We start from the raw sequence: 19,738 nt of genomic DNA, 5'->3' as shown, positions 1-19,738 counted from the left end.
CAAGTTTGCTGACGACACTACAGTAGTCGGACTCATCTCAAGGGGAGACGAGGCAGCCTACAGAGAGGAAGTCCTGAAGTTGACAGCCTGGTGCTCAGAAAACAACCTGGCTCTGAACACCAAGAAAACAAAAGAGCTCATTGTCGACTTCAGGAGGCACAGCACCGACTTAGCCCCCCTATACATCAACGACGAGTGTGTGGAGAGGGTCAACACCTTCCGGTTTCTCGGCGTCCTCATCTCCGCTGACATCTCCTGGACAGACAACACGACAGCGGTCATCAAGAAGGCTCAGCAGCGGCTGCACTTCCTGAGGGTCCTCAGGAAGCACAACCTGGACTCCAACCTGCTGCTGACCTTCTACCGCTCGTCCATCGAGAGCCTGCTGACATACTGCATTACAGCATGGTACGGCAGCTGCACCATGGCAGACAGGGAGAGGCTTCAGAGGGTAGTTAGGGCAGCACAGAAGATCATTGGCTGCCCTCTCCCCTCCCTGATGGACATTTACACCTCCCGCTGCCTCAGCAGGGCGAAGAACATCACCAAGGATCCTGCATTTGGCCTGTTCGACCTGCTGCCCTCAGGGAGGCGCTATAGGTGCATCAGAACAAGGACAAACAGACTCATGAACAGTTGCTTTCCAAAAGCCATAACCTCCCTGAACTCACACATGCACTGACTTCACAGCCTAACCCCCGGACTTCCATCTATCCACCTACTGTAATTTGTACTGTAACTGTAATATTTTAATATGTGCAATAACCCATACTGTATATAGGAATCCTATTTATTCACTCTATTCATCCATTGTCTTTTTATAGATATGTATATAGCACCGCAGAACTGTGTACCTTATCTCCCCCCCCCCCCCCCCTTTGTTTTGTTTTGTGTTTTTTACACTAATTACATCTGCACTGAGTAGGAGCTGCTTTTAATCTCATTGTACATGTGTATAGTGACAATAAAATGGCATTCTATTCTATAATAACCATATAACAATTACAGCACGGAAACAGGCCATCTCGGCCCTTCTAGTCCATGCCGAGCATTTACTCTCACCTAGTCCCATCTACCTTCACTCAGACCATAACCCTCCATTCCTTTCCCGTCCATATACCTATCCAATTTATTTTTAAATGATAAATAACATATCCAGTGCAGTAAAAAGCGAAACAGAGCCCACCACCATAATACACGACAAAGGATAAACTATTATACAACTATCTTACACTGAACAAGGGTTTCGGCCCAAAACGTTGCCTATTTCCTTCGCTCCATAGATGCTGCCTCACCCGCTGAGTTTCTCCAGCAATTTTGTCTACCTTCGATTTTCCAGCATCTGCAGTTCCTTCTTGAACAACTATCTTACACTCCTTGTCAAGGATGCATTCAACCCCCCGCGGTGCCCAGTGGTCCCGGAAATCCCCCAGGCCGCCCGCGGACAGCGCGTGGGTCCCTCTATAACACCACCCGGGCGCGGACGTAACCCCGGAAAGAGGTGCCTGCAGATTAGGCTGGTTCCTTGCTGGGTTGTGAAGATGGAATCGAAGACTCACTCAGAGCAGATTTAACATCCCCACCTGAGCCTGCAGCTGAAGGTGGCTTCCCCCCCTCCCATTACCTTGGCCCAACTCCACCCCCAGGAGCTGCTCCACTTGACCACCAGTCACGCCCCCACCACTCCTGCAAGATCTCACCTGGCCTTGGCCCGCGCCTTGGGTCCCCAATTGGCCTCCGGGTTTTCCTGGAACCGCTTCAGCCCTTGCTTCCTGGATTTAGGATTGGCGTCCTCCCGGATGTCGAAGCAAGCCTGGAGACTGACACATAGACGGTGAATGTCAAATCCTGCGGCTTGTACAACGACCGGTGTGTGGGAAGGAACTGTGGATGCTGGTTTATACCGAAGATAGACACAGAGTGCTGGAGTAACTCAGCGGGACAGGCAGCATCTCAAGAGAGAAGGAATGGATGATGTTTTGGGTCGAGACCCATCTTCAGATATTATGCCCCTCGTATCTTCAATTACTTCTGTTTTCCAGACCCCCACTCCCTCATCTTACTAAACTGGTATGAAAAAAGTAAGTGTCTCGATCCGAAACGTCACCCATTCCTTCTCTCCAGAGATGCTGCCTGTCCCTTTGAGTTACTCCAGTATTTTGTGTCCATCTTCGGCCACTTGCTGACCTGCTGCGACTATGGTGCCGGCAAGTGGCCGAAAAAATTGCATAAATGGGACAGGCCCTATCATGTGAGAAGGGGAAAGATTAATGGTGATGTGTGGGGCAATTTAAAAAAAACTTTCACACACACACAGAGTAGCGGAAACCTCGAACGCATTGCCTGGGATGGTGGTAGAGGCAGATACAATGGGAGCGTGTAGAGGCTTTCAGGGAATAGAGGGATATGGATCATGTACAGGCAGATGAGATCAGGTTAACTTGGCATCATTTCGACACAAACATTGCTGGCCGAAGGGCCCGTTCTTGTACTGCACTGTTGTGTGTTCTACGCAGGCAGATGAGATTAGTTTATCCTTACATCATGTTCAGCACAGACATGAAGGGGATGTAATGAAAGGCAACTTACACCGGCTCCTTGCTGAGGATGAGGAAGGCAGGGCTGCTCTCGGACAGTTTCTCGCGCTTCACTGGGTGGACCTTTGCCTGCGCCAGAGACAGAGTCAGCGTTAACCTGCTAAAGCACACGCACTCAAGCCAAGCACCAGCCCTCAGTCAGGCTCTGGCACCTCCAGAGTGGGAGCTTTGCTATTGCATTTCACACCCAAACCGACCGACGCTCTCTCTCAGCAAAGACCGACCACACACGTTTGCCTCTTACCCAGCTCCTCATGATATCCCACATCGCCGAATGCGGTGCATCGGTTTTGACCGCGTTTTTACACGCGTGGGAGAGCGACACGCGATAGCCAGCGTGAAGCAACGCCGACCTGACGGAGTTGGGGGCAGAGAAATAAAGAAATTAAAATCATTTCATCACTCATAGAGTCATAGAGTGATACAATGTGGAAACAGGCCCTTCGGCCCAACTCGCCCACACTGGCCAAGAATGTCCCAGCTACATTAGTCCCACTTACCTGCGCTTGGTCCATATCCCTCCAAACCTGTCCTATCCATGTACCTGTCCAACTGTTTCTTAAACGATGGGATAGTCCCAGCCTCAACTACTTCCTCTGGCAGCTTGTTCTATACACCCACCACCCTTTGTGTGAAAAAGTTACCCCTCGGATTCCTTCATCCTCGTAATATAATTGCTGAGGTGACCCGTTGTCTTGTCAAACACATTTCATTGTACCCTTGACCCTGTGTTAACCTACATATGACAAATAAAACTGAACTGAACTGAACTATTATTTTTTTTCCCCTTCACCTTGAACCTATGTCCTCTGGTCCTTGATTCCTTTACTCTGGATAAAAGACTCTGTGCATCTACCCGATCTATTCCTCTCATGATTGTGTACACCTCTATAAGATCACCGCTCATCCTCCTGCGATTTATCCCAGCCTACTCAACCTCTCCCTATAGCTCACACCCTCTAGTCCTGGCAACATCCTCATAAATCTTCTCTGAACCCTTTCAAGCCTGACATTATCTTTCCTATAACACGGTGCCTCAGTACGCAACTCCACACAGCTCGGTAGCACAGCGATAGTTGCCGCCTCACAATGCCAGAGACCCAGGTTCCATCCCGACCACGGGTGCTTTACTGCACGGAGTTTGTACGTTCTCCCCGTGACCTGCGCGGGTTTTCTCCGATGGACACAGAAGAGCCAAAGCCTATGATCTTACCTCATCTGCAGGAGAGAGGGGGTGCTGCAGTGAATGACACTGCTGAGGTGGTCCATTGTGTGGTAGAGAGGGCAATCCGGTAACTCCTGGCAAAAGGAAAATAATACGTGAATGATACAATGACTATAGCTCTGCATTCAATACGGTCATCCCCACCAAGCTCACCACCAAACTCCACCAGCTAGGCCTCAGCTCACCGATATGCGCTTGGATCCTGAACTTTCTCACGGAGCGACCGCAGGCAGTGAGACTGGGCCCGCACCTGTCCTCCACCATCACCCTGAGCACCGGCACACCACAGGGTTGTGTACTAAGCCCCATGCTCTACTCCCTCTTCACTCACGACTGTGTCCCTGCATTCGACACCAACACCATCGTGAAGTTTGCAGACGACACAACAGTGATTGGGCTGATCACCAACGGTGATGAAACAAACTACAGAGCGGAGGTGCAGAACCTGGCGGACTGGTGCGCCAATAACAACTTAGCACTAAACACCTCCAAGACCAAGGAGCTGATTATTGACTTCAGGAGGTCCCATTCTGGAGAATACGCCCCAATCTCCATTTACGGGGAAAGTGTGGAGAGAGTGTCCAGCTTTAAGTTTCTGGGCACTCACTTTTCAGAAGACCTCACATGGTCCACGAACACCGCCGCGCTGGTCAAGAAGGCACAGCAATGACTGTTCTTCCTGAGGACATTAAAAAAGACTGGTCTGCCCCAACAGCTGCTGACAACGTTCTACCGCTGCACCACAGAGAGCATATTAACATATGGCATCTCTGTGTGGTATCTCAGCTGCACGGAGGCGGAGAGGAGAGCTCTTCAGCGCGTCGTCAACAGAGCGCAGCGGATCATCGGGACAGAGCTACCAGCCTTGGAGGGCATCTACCACACGCGGTGCCTCAGGAAGGCCCTCAGCATCCATAAGGACTCATCACACCCCTGCCACGGTCTGTTTCAACTACTTCCCTCCGGCAGACGTTACAAGGCCTTCTACGCCCGAACCTCCAGACTCAGGAACAGTTTTATCCCAAGAGCTATAGCGGCTCTGAACCGGCCCTAATGAGTGCCCCCCCCCCACTCACCCCCTTTGGACAGTCTCCCTCAGATGGTCACGTCAATCAATTCAGCTTGCTTATTTATGTATTGTATTTATTTACCTTTCTTGTACATCAGTGGAGCTGCACACTAAATCTCGTTGCACTGACGTGCAATGACAATAAAAGATATATTATTATTATTATTATTATTATTATTATGGCTAAATGGCAATTTGTAGTGTAAACTCCTTCAATATCCATACATAGAGGTCACAATAGCATTTAAAAATCTTCATTCTTATAAAGAGTACACCCTCAAATATCTGTTTCTACAATAATGTTTTCAAACTGACTACGAGTTTAAGAAGGAACTGCAGACGCTGGAAAAATCGAAGGTAGACAAAAATGCTGGAGAAACTCAGCGGGTGAGGTAGCATGGGCTGTGGTCAAGGAAGGTTGGTTATAAATGGTGCCTTCACTGATTCATTGTAATTGTCTCCACAGCTTCAGAGAAACCACCACCAGCACCAGCTGCTGCTGCAGTGAAGCCAGCAGGAAGACCAGTGAAGCCTAGTTACAGCACAGTGAGCAGGTAAAGGGTTAATTTAGCTTGGAGATACAGCGTGGAAACAGGCCTTTTGGCCCACCAGATCCACACCAGATCATCAATCACCCGTTCACACTAGTTCGATGTTATGCCACTTTTCACATCCACTTCCTACACACTAGGGGCGATTTACAGAAGCCAATTTACCTCCAACCCTGCACGTCTTTGGAATACGGGAGGAAATGGGAGCACCCGGGGGAAACCCACGCGGTCACAGGATGAACGTGCAAACTCCACACAGGGAGCATCTGAAGTCAGAATCTAAGCTGAGTCTCTGGCACTTTGAGCCGGCAGCTCTACTGCTGGGCCACCAGGCTGCTCTTTAATTCCATTGGGAGTTTGTCCTGAATATTTACACCTCTTGGCTGTCTCCATGGTCCGTGCATTTGCCCATACACCCGCACACACAGAGATGATGAGCCAAATGGTTGTGTTCTCCACACTGTATCATTCTGTGGAGCAAGCCTCACCTCGGTCACCATGCTCAGCATTCCCAGTATCCGGTCTGAAGTCTTGAACCGTTGTGGTGTTTGTTCCACGGATTCCAGGACTTTCCTGGTGAAATCCTGGTCGTGGATCTGTTCAGCCCAGATTGGTCCTCCGAGCTGCAAGATGCATGGTAAAGGAGTAGTTACCTGCTGGCACTGGTCACAAGAAATTCATTCAATCCAATCCTTACCAAATTAGACAAGAATCCCTCGGCCCCCTTCCCCGCTCCCCATCTCACAGCTGGTGTGAAGAATAAAATGATTGTCCACCGACTCCTGGCAATAATTGTCAAAATGTAGATGGTGGCAGAGTTGGGCTCAGCTGTGAACTTCCTCGTGGTCCACAGTCTGCTACCCAGGTTCATCACCTCCGTGGAGGGACTGGCCCCAGTGAAGAGGAATCCAAGTCAGATTTAGTTTAAGGTCAACACAAAATGCTGGAGTAACTCAGCGGGTGCAGCAGCATCTATGGAGAGAAGGAATGGGTGATGTTTCGGGTCGAGACCCTTCTTCAGTCTGAAAGAAGGGTCTTGACCCGAAACGTCATCCATTCCTTCTCTCCAGAGATGCTGCCGGTCCCGCTGAGTTACTCCAGCATTTTGTGTCGACCTTCAATTTTCTTGGCCCCGCTGTGGGAGTAGAAGTGGGGGCGGATGCGGACCGCAACGGCCGTGAGCCCCAGGCCGAGTTCGGCGATCGTTTAGCTGCTGCTGCTGCTGTTGGAGGTGAGACGTTGCGTCGCGCCCGGGTCTTGGGCCTGTCCCACTTTGGCCGTCAGTTACGAGACGGGCCAGATCTCTTTTGGTACAAAATCCCAGAGCGCCGCGCGATATCGCGCACAACTACATACCCCTCCGCGCTTCTCAGTGGGACCGGCCCCGCGTGGCCACACGGTGCCCATGCGCCTCAACGCGACGACGAGGTTGCGTGATTTGCGTGCCAATGACATGTAAGTGGGACAGGGCCTTAATGTCAGGGGAGGGGGCGGGACAAGGAAAGAATGTAGGCGGAGACAGTAACACTGATGGGAGAACCGGGAAGGGGGAGGGGATGGAGAAAGAAAAACATTTTCATTGGAATATTTTGAAAAATTTTAGACACCAACATTTTTAAAGCAGAGACATAGATTCTTGATTAATACGGGTGTCAGGGGTTATGGGGAGAAGGCAGGAGAATGAGGAAGAGATAGATTGAATGTTGGAGTGGACTTGATGGGCCGAATGGCCTGATTCCGCTCCTATTACTTATGGCCTTATGAAAAGGCATGATAATAAACACCAGTTGCCACAAACAAAGAGAGCCGGTGTTTGCACATCACAAAACATGAAAGAAAGATTGCTTTATCCCAGTTCACCAATGAATAATTGAAAATAAGCCAATGTTCCTACCAGGACTGCAATGTGTACACACCAACACTGGCACGTGCCCCAGATTTTCCATTCTCAAGTTGTTTCCTGCATATTTTCCACACACACCAGTTCCCTCCATGTCCTGCCCTGTCCACGTCACACCCGAAAATCTGCAGACAGCAACACTGTCCAGTATTTGTGCTCATCGTGCTTCGGGAACTTAGAAGATGCATTCCAGCAAAGAGGAGGAAGTTTGCGCATTGTTTCGTTCAGTTTAGAAATGGAAACAGCAAGTCCTTCGGCCCACCGAGCCTGCTCTGATTAACAAACACCCTGCACACTTGGGACAACGTACAGAAGCCAATTAACCGACAAACTTGCACGTCTATGGAGTGCGGGAGGAACCTGGAGCACCCGAATAAAACCCATGAGGTCACGGGGAGAACGTGCAAACTCCATACAGACAGCACCAGTAGTCAGGATCGAACCCGGGTCTCTGGCGCTGTAAGGCAGTAGTTCTACAGCTGCACCACCGTGCCACCCCACTGTGTCAACGTGCCACCCACTCTTACCTGGTGCCTCTGGCCACAATGCTGGCACTCTTCCCCCACTGGTGGGCCGGTGCTTGCCGTGTATTTGTAACTGGAAGAACACAAGAGATCACCGGTTACTAAACCCCAATCCAGACTTGCACTTGTCTAAGACATTGCCAAAATTCCCGCAGAGCCCAAACATTGAGGGCGGCACAGCTGGTAGAGCTGCTGCCTCACAGCGCCACAGATCCCAACCTCAGGATCTGTCTGTGTGGTGTTTGCACCTTCGCCCTGCGATTCCTCCGGGTGCTCCAGTTTCCTCCCACATCGCGAAGGCGTGCGGGTTTGTAGGTTGCTTGGGCTTTGTAAATTGTCCCTCGTGTGCAGGCAGTGGATGCGAAGGCGGGATAACAGAGAACGGGTGCGAATAGGTGATGGACGGTCGGCCTGGACTTTGTGGGCCGAACGGCCTGTTTCCAAGCTGTGTTGCTAAATCTAAAATTATTTGTTGATGTCTTGGCAACATGGCCGTGCAGAGAACAGCCAACATGACCACAGCAGGATTCTAATGTGGTGAGGTAACATCTGGCTAGCCTGTTCTGGACAACCCACAAATCACAACCCCACGGTATAAACATGAAGTCTCCAATTTTAGGTAACTTTGCTCAAGATTCCAGCATCTGCAGTCTTTTATGCCCTCAAGGGCGGCACGGTGGCGCAGCGGTAGAGCTGCTGCCTTACAGCGCTAGGGACCCGGGTTCGATCCTGGCCACAGGTGCTTGTCTGTACAGAGATCGTACCTTCTCCCTGTGACCTGTGTGGGTTTCCTCCAAGAATTTCGGTTTCCTCCCTCACTCCAAAGACGTACAGGTTTTAGGTCAATTAGCTTGGTATATTTAAACAATGGAACAATTGTCCGTGGTGTAGGATAGCGTTAATGTGCTGGGATCGCTGGTCGGCACGGACTCGGTGGGCCGAAGGGCCTGCTTCCGTGCTGTATCTCTAGACATAAACTTCCAGCAGTAAGCACATTTGTTTTTCTCACTTTTAATTTAATATTAGTTTCAGGTTTTCGTGCACCTTGTTGTGTGTTATGATTTAACTTCCATCATATCGTATACTCTATGCCCAGGGCATCTGACAGACACTGGAATAGTTTAGTTTAGAAGGATGAGAGGTTATCTCATTGAAACATATAAGATTGTTAAGGGCTTGGACACGCTAGAGGCAGGAAACATGTTCCCAATGTTGGGGGAGTCCAGAACCAGGGGGCACAGTTTAAGAATAAGGAGTAAGCCATTTAGAACGTAGACGAGGAAACACAGAGTTGTGAGTGTGGAATTCTCTGTCTCACAGGGCGGTGGAGACAGGTTCTCTGGATGCTTTCAAGAGAGAGCTAGATCGAGCTCTTAAAAATAGCGGAGTCAGGGGATATAGGGAGAAGGCAGGAACGGGATACTGATTGGGGATGATCAGCCATGATCAAATTGAATGGCGGTGCTGGCTCGAAGGCCGAATGGCCTACTCCTGCACCTATTGTCTATTGAACATATTGGTAACAAACAAGCAAAGCAATGCGATCGTTCCACCTACTTTTTGCCATTGTGAATCATCTTCCCCATCCTCTGAATGTGAAAGGAACCACAGCCCACACAGTTGTACACCAAGGCTTGCTTACTGAAACAGAGACACACACAAACAGTTCACAGGCCATCCATGTTGAGATGTACACACAATGTTTAATCACAAATAGTTCCTTCCTCGTATGGCAAAGAATTGGTTTTGATGTTATTGAGGGGGTCAGTAATTTATCCGCAAGGTGGCATAAAAATATTATTCCCCAATTAGAGGGGAGGTTAATTGGGTGTCTTCCTTCTCAATCAAGCCTGGTGATATCATTGCTGCGAGTGTTAGTTTAGTTTAGAGATACAACGTGGAAACAGGCGCTTCAGCCCACGCCGACCAGCGATACCCGTCTTTGAAATGTGGGAGGAAACCGAACCCCCCGGGAAAACCCACGCTGTCACGGGGAGAACGTACAAACTCCGTACAGACAGCACCCGTAGTCAGGATTAGAAACATAGAAATTAGGTGCAGGAGTAGGCCATTCGGCCCTTCGAGCCTGCACCGCCATTCAATATGATCATGGCTGATCATCCAACTCAGTATCCCGTACCTGCCTTCTCTCCATACCCTCTGATCCCCTTAGCCACAAGGGCCACATCTAACTCCCTCTTAAATATAGCCAATGAACTGGCCTCGACTACCCTCTGTGGCAGGGAGTTCCAGAGATTCACCACTCTGTGTGAAAAAAGTTCTTCTCATCTCGGTTTTAAAGGATTTCCCCCTTATCCTTAAGCTGTGACCCCTTGTCCTGGACTTCCCCAACATCGGGAGCAATCTTCCTGCATCTAGCCTGTCCAACCCCTTAAGAATTTTGTAAGTTTCTATAAGATCCCCTCTCAATCTCCTAAATTCTAGAGAGTATAAACCAAGTCTATCCAGTCGATTGAACCCGGGTCCCTGGCGCTGTGAAGCAGCAACTCCACCGCCGCCCAAGTGATTAGTGCAGTGAAAGGTTCACGTTACTCAGCTACATCGAGCAGATCGACCGAGTCTTAACCTGGCGGATGCTTTAACCACAGCCTGTCCTGTGAAGACCTGGACAAACACTCGGATGTAGAAGTCAGCGCTGACAGAGAGCACCGGGACAATGTATCGCTGGTAGCAGTTTGCTCGAAGGTCCAGGTTGTGCAGGATAATGCGAAGAGCCTGTTTAGGGTGTGGGGGGGGGGGGGGGGGGTAGTGGACAGCAACAATAGAGGGGGAGAAAAACAGAAGGTTAATTAATTAAAATCAACCAAACAACCTCACATTTTCGTCATTTTCTCTCCAGAAATGAAGGTCATTTAGCGCATAAATGCTGGAGTAACTCAGCAGGTCAGGAAGCATCTCCGGAGAACATGGAGAGGTGACATTTCGGATCAGGACCCTCGTTCAGTCTGAAGGCCTGGACACAAAACATCAGGTGTGCTGCCTGTCCTGCTGAGTTACTCCAGCATTTTGCATCTTTCCTGAGTAAACAGAAACGTATGCAATGCATCATCGAGGGGTCCGTGATTCCGTCTATGCTGCTCTTGGTGTGATCCTCAATTCTACTCTCTGATAGAAACTCTCACAAATTCAGAGACAGTTTCTTTCCAGCTGTTATCAGGCAAATGAACCATCTGACCTACTTGAGAGCAGTCCTGAGCTACTATCTACCTCATTGGAGACACTAGGACTATATTTGATGGGACTTTACTGGATGTTACATTGCACTGTATGTTAGTCTCTTTATCATGTATCTGTACACTGTGGGCGTCTCGATTGTAATCATGTATTGTCTTTCCGCTGACTGGTTAGCACGCAACAAAAGCTTTTCACTGTACCTCGGTACACGTGACAATATGCTCATCCTTCCGACACTCCGACAGAGATGGGCGGCACGGTGGCGAAGCGGTAGAGTTACTGCTTTACAGCACTCGCTGTGCCAGAGACCCGGGTTCGATCCCGACTACAGGTGCTGTCTGCACAGAGTTTGTCCGTTATCCCCGTGACCTGTGTGGGTTTTCTCAGAGATCTTCGGTTTCCTCCCACACTCCAAAGACGTACAGGTTTGTAGGTTAATTGTCTTGGTATAAATGTAAATTGTCCCTAGTGTGTGTAGGACAGTGTTAATGTGCGGGGATCGCTGGTTGGCGCAGTGCCTGTTTTGGCACTGTGTCTCTAAAACCAGGAATCTGCTGCAACTCACCATTTCATGACAAAACTTCGACTTCAGCGACATGGCTCCATATTTGCTGTAACAGGTCTCTCCACTGTTGCCAGCCATCACTGCCATGTCCGTACACGTGACGCACAGAAGCCCTAACAAAGATGCACGACAACTTGTTACACAGTGTTAGAATTCTGTACCTAAAAACAGAACTTGGCTGAACCGTGCGATTATCCACAGTGGATGGAATGAACACACTGTCTAAGGGGAAGATCGTAAGTCGGCTTCCACTTCTAAGGGAGAGAAATGGTGCTTGAAAGAAAACTTTTTTTTAAATGCCTCTGAACTCCGAAGACATACAGGTTTGTAGGTTCAATGGCTTGGTGTCATTGTAAATTGTCCCTAGTATGTGTAGGATAGTGTTAGTGAGTGGGGATCGCTGGTCGGCGCAGTCTTGGTGTGCCAAACGGCCTGTTTCCGTGCTGTATCTCAAAACTAAATTCCAGTCCTGACCTCAGGTGCCATCTGTGTGGAGTTTGCATGTTCACCCTGTGCCCACATTTAATCCATTCTATCCAGGCCTTTCATTATTTGGTAGGTTTCAATGAAATTCACATCCCCCCTCCACCTCATCCTACTAACCTCCAGCATACAACATACATGGAACAAGCTGCCAAAGGAAGCAGCAGAGGCAGATACATTTACTGAAGAAGGGTTTCGGCCCGAAACGTTGCCCATTTCCTTTGCTCCATAGATGCTGCCGCACCCGCTGAGTTTCTCGGGCATTTTTGTCTACCTCAGATACATTTACGACAGGTACAAAGATAGGAAATGTGTAGGAAGGAACTGCAGACGCTGGTTTACACCAAAGATAGACACAGAATGCTGGAGTAACTCAGCGGGACAGACTGCATCGCTGGAGAGAAGGAATGGGTAAAGTTTCGGGTCGAGACCCTTCTTGAGATGCCTCTTCAAACCCGAAACATCACCCATTCCTTCTCTCCAGAGATGCTGCCTGTCCCACTGAGTTGCTCCAACATTTTGTTGTTCTTCCTTGCATGGAAAGGAAAGGTTGGAGGGACATTGGCCAAATGCTGGCAGATGGGACTAGCCCCTTATAAAAGCTGGAAGTTTTGTTTCGATGGGCCTGTTTGCGAGCTGTATGACTGTGATTAAGTGGGTCAACATTGCAATTACAATTTCATCTGTTGTTAAAGATTCTCATCAGACATAGAAACATAGAAAATAGGTGCAGGAGACCATTCGGCCCATCGAGCCAGCACTGCCATTCATTGTGATGATGGCTGATCGTCCCCAATCAATAACCCGTGCCTGCCTTCTCCCCATATCCCTTGACTCCACTAGCCCCTAGAGCTCTATCTAATTCTCTCTTAAATCCATCCAGTGATTTTGCTTCCACTGCCCTCTGTGGCAGGGAATTCCACAAATTCACAACTCTCTGGGTGAAAAAGTTTTTTCTCACCTCAGTCTTAAATGGCCTCCACTTTATTCTAAGACTGCGGCCCCTGGTTCTGGACTCGCCCAACATTGGGAACCATTTTTCCTGCCTCTAGCTTGCCCAGTCCAGTTTCTGTCATCTCTCACCTCCTTCACTCACGGCTTGGACAGCAGCATCGATGAACTGTGATGGACTTCCGTAAGGATCTAGGTCTATCACGTCAAACCGGTCCCGTTTCCTTTTGGACTCGTACAGGAGCATGCTGTGGTGAGAGTGAAAGAATATGCCCCTTGGTTAATAATCTCTGAGTCTTACGACACAAACGGCACAGTGGCGCAGCGGTAGAGTTGCTGCCTTACAGTACGGGTTCCATCCTGACTACGGGTGCTGTCTGTACGGAGTTTACATGTTCTTCCTGTGACTTGCGTGGGTTTTCCCTGGGAGCTCCGGTTTCCTCCCACACTCCAAAGACGTGCAGGTTTGTAGGTTTATTGGCTTGGACAAATTGTAAAATAGTCCCTAATGTGTGTAGGATAGTGTTAGTGTGTGGGGATCGCTGGTCGGTGTGGACTCAGTGGGCCAAAGGGCCTGTTTCTGTGTTGTATCTCTAAACTAAACTAAGTGGGGATGGCTAGAGAATCTAGTTAAGAGGGCAAAATAGACTCGCCGTGATTGAATGGTGGAGTAGACTGGTTGGGCTGAACGGCCTAATTCTGCTCCGATGACTTGTGGTCTTGTACGATTTGAACATGCTTGACTTTGTGTTTGTGCCAGAATCCGCACCGAGTCCTGACCAGCAATCCCAGCACATTAACATTATCCTACACACACTATGGCTAATTTATATTTATACCAAGCCAATTAACCTACAACCCTGTACGTCTTTGGAGTGTGGGAGGAAACCGGAGATATCGGGGAAAAACCCACGCAGTCACGGGGAGAACGTAAAACTCTGTACAGACAGAACCCGTAGTCAGGATCGAACCTGGGTCTCCGGCGCTGCAAGCGCTGTAAGGCAGCAACTCTACCGCTGGGCCACCGTGCTGCCCTTCAACACCCGTACTAATCAAGAGTCTTTTAATCTCTACTTTAAAGTTACTTGCACTAAACGTTGCCACGGCCTACCCCTTGACAAAAACATGACCACGGTACCTTGCATCGGACAAGCTTGCTGTCACCATGTGCTCCACTCCATTGAGCTCAATGTTTCTCTTCATCAGCTGCACTGCTTTGGAGGAGAAGTCATTCGCCACAATGCTGTGGATTCCGGGGACTTCCTTGGCGAAGCGAATCGATCGGAGCCCAGATGCCGCTAGTCCTTCCAATATACGGATCCCATCCTTCACAATCACACACACACACACACACAGAATAATTCATCAGAGACTGCAATTATTAAAGCACATAAACAAGGAGACCAGTAGACAGAGGCACGGAGACGGAGAATTCTAATGGGATTCATTACGAGCAGCATATCATAACTGCAAATAAAGCAGGATCCAGCGTTGTTGCAGAGTGCTGCTCTTCACATCAGCCACTTCTCATACACATGCCATGTGCCTGAAATGTCAAACTGATCCTGTATCCGCCTTTTCTTTGGGGCTGTCACGGTGGCGCAGCAGTAGAGATGTTGCCTTACAGGGCTTGCAGCGCCGGAGACACGAGTTCCATCCCGACCACGGGTGCTGTCTGTACGGAGTTTGTACGTTCTCCCGGTGACTGTGTGGGTTTTCTCCGAGATCGGTTTCCTCCCACACTCCAAAGGCGTACAGGTTTGTAGGTTAATTGGCTTGGTGGATATGTAAATTGTCCCTAGTGTGTGTAGGATAGTGTTAATGTGCGGGGATCGCTGGTCGGTGCTGACCCGGTGGGACGAAGGGCCTGTTTCCGCGCTGTACCTGTAAACTAAACCAAACTGACTTTAAGGAGAGTAACTTCACCTCGCACTTCTCCCCGGCGCTAGTCGTTCTCTGAATCACCGGCGCTTCTTCTTGCTCGGCTGGTTCACCTTCCGCCAGGCTTACGACCATCTTCTGTCTCTCGTGCTCTCCGGGGACCAACGCTGCACAGGAGAGTTCAAGGCTGGTTAGCACAGTCCCTTTTTGGCAAAAACTCCATTATATAAACGGCAGCAGAAACAAGTCCACTCACCTCGAATCCCCTTGGCCAGGAGCCGCTGACGAGCAAACTCCGTAACAACAGCACACCTGAGAACGGGAAAGAATTACTGCAGTAACTACACTGCTTTCTTCAACCTTGATGACGCCCGCTTCCCTCCACTGCCACAAAATGGGCATCTATATTTAGGATGCAAAACGTACAAATGCAGTCATGCCATTTCCCCAGTACAGCATAAGTAAGCCATTCCCCGAGACACTGCCATGCATTCTCACTCTGAACTCTACCTCGTTCAGCTATTCACATTAAAAGGCACAAAGTGCTGGATTAACGTCGTGGGTCAGGCAGCATCTCTGGAGAACGTTGATAGGTGAAGTTTCGGGTTGAGACCCTTCTTCAGACCTAAGAAAGGTCCAGACCCAAAATTATGCCTACCCATGTTGTCCAGGGATGCTGCCTGATTTATTAGGTTAATCCTGCACTTTGTACCTTCTTTTTGCAAACCAGCATCTGCAGTTCTCTGTTTCTACAGTTATTCCTGTAAAGTACTTTAATATTTGTTTTTTTCTTTTGCACAGCTGCAGATTGCTTTGCAATCTTGCACCATTCTGCTGTTTTGTACTCTTTGTATTGATCATACAATGCAGCGGTAGAGTAGCTGCCTTACAGTGCCAGAAACCCGGGTTCGATCCTGATTATGGCTGCTCCTGTATGGAGTTTTCTCTCCATGACCACGTTTTCTCCGAGATCTTCGGTTTCTTCCCACACTCCAAAGACGTACAGGTTTGTAGGTTAATTGGCCTGGTATAAATTAAATTGTCTCTAGTGTGTGTGAATTAGTGTCAATGCGCAGGGATCGCCGATCAGTGCGGACTCGGCAGGCCGAAGGGCCTGTATTCGCGCTTATCTCTAAACTAAACATTGCTATATGTTTACTTCATATGAGCTTCATATGAAGGAGGAATTTCATTGCACCCTGGTGTGTGTGATAATAAGCTAATCCTAATCTGATCAGCACCCCAAACGCTCCATAATTCTCGATCACAGCCAACCTTAAGACTCAACTCCCTCATATGATCTCCATACCCCTCTCAATTCCTTCAGTATCAAAAAATCAAACAGGAGGTGCAGTTGTCCAAAGATCAAATCAGTCATGATTAAGGCCATGCAGCAGGGTTAATCGATTATACAAACTTCTTCTGTTGCTGTATTCTTATTTTCTTTCTACATTAAATCCTACCTTTGGAAGTAATTGCAAAAGCACAACTGACTTTTTGACAGTATAAATTAGAATCTTAGCTTAGTTTAGGTTAGAAACACAGCATAGAGGTCCACCGAGTCCCAACCAACCACCGATCATCGGTTCACACCAGTTGTCGGTTATCCCACTTTTCCCACACATTGCAGATACCTTACAGGGGCCACTAATGTACAGGCATGCACACCTTTGGGACGTGGGAGGAAACCGGAGCAAACCCACGTGGTCACAGGGAGATGTGCAAAAATAAAACACCACCCAAGGTCAGGATCAAACCCGGGTCTCTTGTGCTGTGAAGCAGTGGCTCTACCTGCTGCACCACTGTTGCGCTCAAGTCCTTGTACAAAACATAATTGGAGGTCAACACTGTCACTTACGTCAGATCACGGTTGAACTCCTGTACAGGATTGTAAAATACTTCGTTGGCATCGGGAAAAATGATTTGCGCCGTCCCTTCATTTATGACGGTTTCTCCATTCAGAATACCGAGAGACGTTTCACGATTTTGCAACGGGTCTGACGCCGCCTCTAAAAGATTGACATTTTGGAGCTGGTCATCACTGCAGTTGCTTCGACATGTCAGCTGCGGCTCTGCTTGCGATTCATTTCCCGTTTCCATTGCAGAGATTTGCTGCTCGGAAATACGGAAGAAAGATTCCGACCAAACCGCTCTCCTTGCTGCAATTTGGGCTCCGATCGGCGAGCGATAAACAAAGAGCCTGAGCTGAAAAACTCGGCTCACCAGCATTAAGCAACGGTCTCGCCAGCAGATTGCTAACTCTGTGGAAAACAAGGAATAGCATGAGCCAGAGTCAAGATTCTATTTTATTACATTCTATTGAAACTTACTAAATAATGAAAGTCATGGACTGGATGTGGAAAGGATGTTTCCATTGGTGGGAAAGTCTAGGACCAGAGGTCATGGCCTCAGAATTAAAGGGCATTCTTTTAGAAAGGAGATGAGGAGGAACTTCTTTAGTCAGAGGGTAGTTAATCTGTGTTTTATTGTCATATGTCCCAGGTACAACAATGAAATTCTTAGCCTGATGACTGTGGGGAAGAAGTTGATCCTGAACCTGCATGTTACAGTTTTCAGGCTACTACATCTTCTTCCCAATGGCTAGGATAGAGTGTGGCTAGGATAGTGTGGATCTCTGGTGATGCTGGCTGCCTTTAAGGCAGCAACTCCTGTAGATCCCTTTGATGGTGGTGAGGTCAGAGCATTAATCAGAATTGAATGCTGTTTACCTCAGCAATATGTAGTTAGATTATATTGAGATTAAAGGATTTGTGTATTTTAGGTTATATAATCAATGATATAATGTAGGGAAGATAATACCCAGCTCCTTATCTCAGGAAAGTATTGAGACCAAAATCAGATCATCCATGATCATACTGCATAGTGTAGCAGGCTCAAGTGGCTACCCAACTTGTATTTTGTACGGCCTTAAAACTTAGCAGTAAGCAAAGCGTGTAGTTTAGTTTATTGTCACATGTACCAAGGTACAGTGAAAAGCTTTTGTTGCACGTTGACAAGTCAGTGCATTGCATTTATTATCTGCTAGACACAGAATGCTGGAGTAACTCAGCAGGACAGGCAATATGTAACATCTCTGGAGAGAAGGAATGGGTGACGTTTTGGGTCGAGACCCTTCTTCAGACTGATGTCAGGGGAGTGGGTGGAACAAAGATAGAATGTGGTCGGAGACAGTAAGACTGGTGGAAGAACTGGGGAGGGGATAGAGAGAGAGGGAATGCAAGGGCTTTCTGAAGTTAGAGAAGTCAATGTTCATACCGCTGGGGTGTAAGCTACCCAAGCGAAATATGAGGTGCTGTTCCTCCAATTTGTGCTGGGCCTCACTCTGACAATGGAGGAGGCCCAGGACAGAAAGGTCAGATTGGGAATGGGAGGGGGAGTTGAAGTGCTGAGCCACCGAGATCAGATAGGTTAAAAATAGCGGAGCCAGGGGATATGGGGAGAAGGCAGGAACGGGGTACTGATTGGGGATGATCAGCCATGATCATATTGAATGGCGGTGCTGGCTCGAAGGGCCGAATGGCCTACTCCTGCACCTATTGTCTATAGGGGCTGAGCGGAGAATGGTTCAGCGAAATAATGATCTGATTGACATTACATCCAAATAATATAATTACTCGTTACAAGAAGAAAACTTACTAAATCAAAGGCAAGAGCTGGGGCTGGGGCTGGGGCTGGGGCTGGTCCAGTGCTGTATTACTACACTCTATGTTAACAAGTTGCTGCATTTTGATCTACTGGGAGCTGCCATTTTGCTGCCCGCAACGCCTTATGGGAAGGGTATCCAGGGCCACGTGGTACGTGGCAGGCGTGGCCATTGCGTCAGGGGGCGGGGCTTTGCGAGTGACGTAACGGTTGGGGGCGTGAGCTGGATTCCGTGATGTCATCGCCCACTGCCATGGCAATCTTCGCTATAAGATCTTTGATGGCAATGGATTCCGCCGCCGTGGGCGGGGCTGAGGGAGGTCACCTGATCACCTGGCAACGTCGAGCCACGGGTGCCGCCCCGTCCGACGGGTGGGCGGGGTTGGGTGACGACACCGCGAGGAGGGGGAGGGGGAGGCGGCGGGGCTGAGTGACGTTCCCACGAGGAGGGGGAGGGGCTGAGTGACGTTCCCACGAGGAGGGGGAGGGGCGGGTATAAGTCACGTTCCCGCGGAGAGGGGGAGGGGCTGAGTGACGTTCCCACGAGGAGGGGGAGGGGCGGGTGTCACGTTCCCGCGGAGAGGGGGAGGGGTTGAGTGACGTTCCCACGAGGAGAGGAAGGGGGTGGGACTGAGTGACGTTCCCACGAGGAGGGGGGGGCGGGGCTGAGTGACGTTCCCACGAGGAGGGGAAGGGGGTGGGACTGAGTGACGTTCCCGCGGGGAGGGGGCGGGGCTGAGTGACGTTCCCACGAGGAGGGGAGGGGCGGGTATAAGTCACGTTCCCGCGGGGAGGGAGTGGGACTGAATGACGTTCCCACGAGGAGGGGGAGGGGCGGGGATGAGTGACGTTGCCGCGGGGAGGGGGAGGGGCTGAGTGACGTTCCCGCGGGAAGGGGGAGGGGAGGGGCGGGGCTGAGTGACTTTCCCGCGGGGAGGGGGAGGGGCTGAGTGACGTTCCCACGAGGAGGGGGAGGGGCGGGTATGTCACGTTCCCGCGGGGAGGGGGAGGGGCTGAGGAACGTTCCCACGAGGGAGGGGGAGGGGGTGGGACTGAGTGAGGTTCCCACGAGGAGGGGGAGGGGCGGGGCTGAGTGACGTTCCCGCGGGGAGGGGGAGGGGCTGAGTGACGTTC

At 49.6% G+C, this 19,738-nt stretch overlaps 1 protein-coding gene across 2 annotated transcripts in view; it reads right to left on the bottom strand.

The window, feature by feature from the left end:
* trmt1 (tRNA methyltransferase 1) overlaps window positions 1–19,738 on the bottom strand; it is a 39,568-nt gene that overhangs the window by 4,848 nt on the left and 14,982 nt on the right. The window contains exons 2-16 of one of the 2 annotated variants that reach the window (XM_033050748.1): window positions 17,446–17,465; window positions 16,800–17,204; window positions 15,198–15,253; window positions 14,987–15,108; window positions 14,199–14,386; window positions 13,193–13,308; window positions 11,627–11,739; window positions 10,454–10,602; window positions 9,424–9,507; window positions 7,870–7,939; window positions 5,931–6,065; window positions 3,811–3,896; window positions 2,842–2,950; window positions 2,590–2,666; window positions 1,701–1,820 (exon numbers count right to left, since the gene is read on the bottom strand). In XM_033050748.1, coding sequence (XP_032906639.1) covers window positions 1,701–1,820; window positions 2,590–2,666; window positions 2,842–2,950; window positions 3,811–3,896; window positions 5,931–6,065; window positions 7,870–7,939; window positions 9,424–9,507; window positions 10,454–10,602; window positions 11,627–11,739; window positions 13,193–13,308; window positions 14,199–14,386; window positions 14,987–15,108; window positions 15,198–15,253; window positions 16,800–17,170 — 1,796 coding nt within the window. In that variant the 5' untranslated portion in view covers window positions 17,171–17,204; window positions 17,446–17,465. Of the gene's footprint in view, window positions 1–1,700; window positions 1,821–2,589; window positions 2,667–2,841; window positions 2,951–3,810; window positions 3,897–5,930; window positions 6,066–7,869; window positions 7,940–9,423; window positions 9,508–10,453; window positions 10,603–11,626; window positions 11,740–13,192; window positions 13,309–14,198; window positions 14,387–14,986; window positions 15,109–15,197; window positions 15,254–16,799; window positions 17,205–17,445; window positions 17,466–18,598; window positions 18,749–19,738 lie in introns of those variants that run through there. The other variant, XM_033050749.1, reaches the window with a different exon arrangement.

This window comes from Amblyraja radiata, chromosome 35, assembly GCF_010909765.2.
Source record: "Amblyraja radiata isolate CabotCenter1 chromosome 35, sAmbRad1.1.pri, whole genome shotgun sequence".
Taxonomy (NCBI): Eukaryota; Metazoa; Chordata; class Chondrichthyes; order Rajiformes; family Rajidae; genus Amblyraja; species Amblyraja radiata.
The sequence above is the reverse complement of the archived record's forward strand: the minus strand, read 5'-3'. Positions and strand labels throughout refer to the sequence as shown.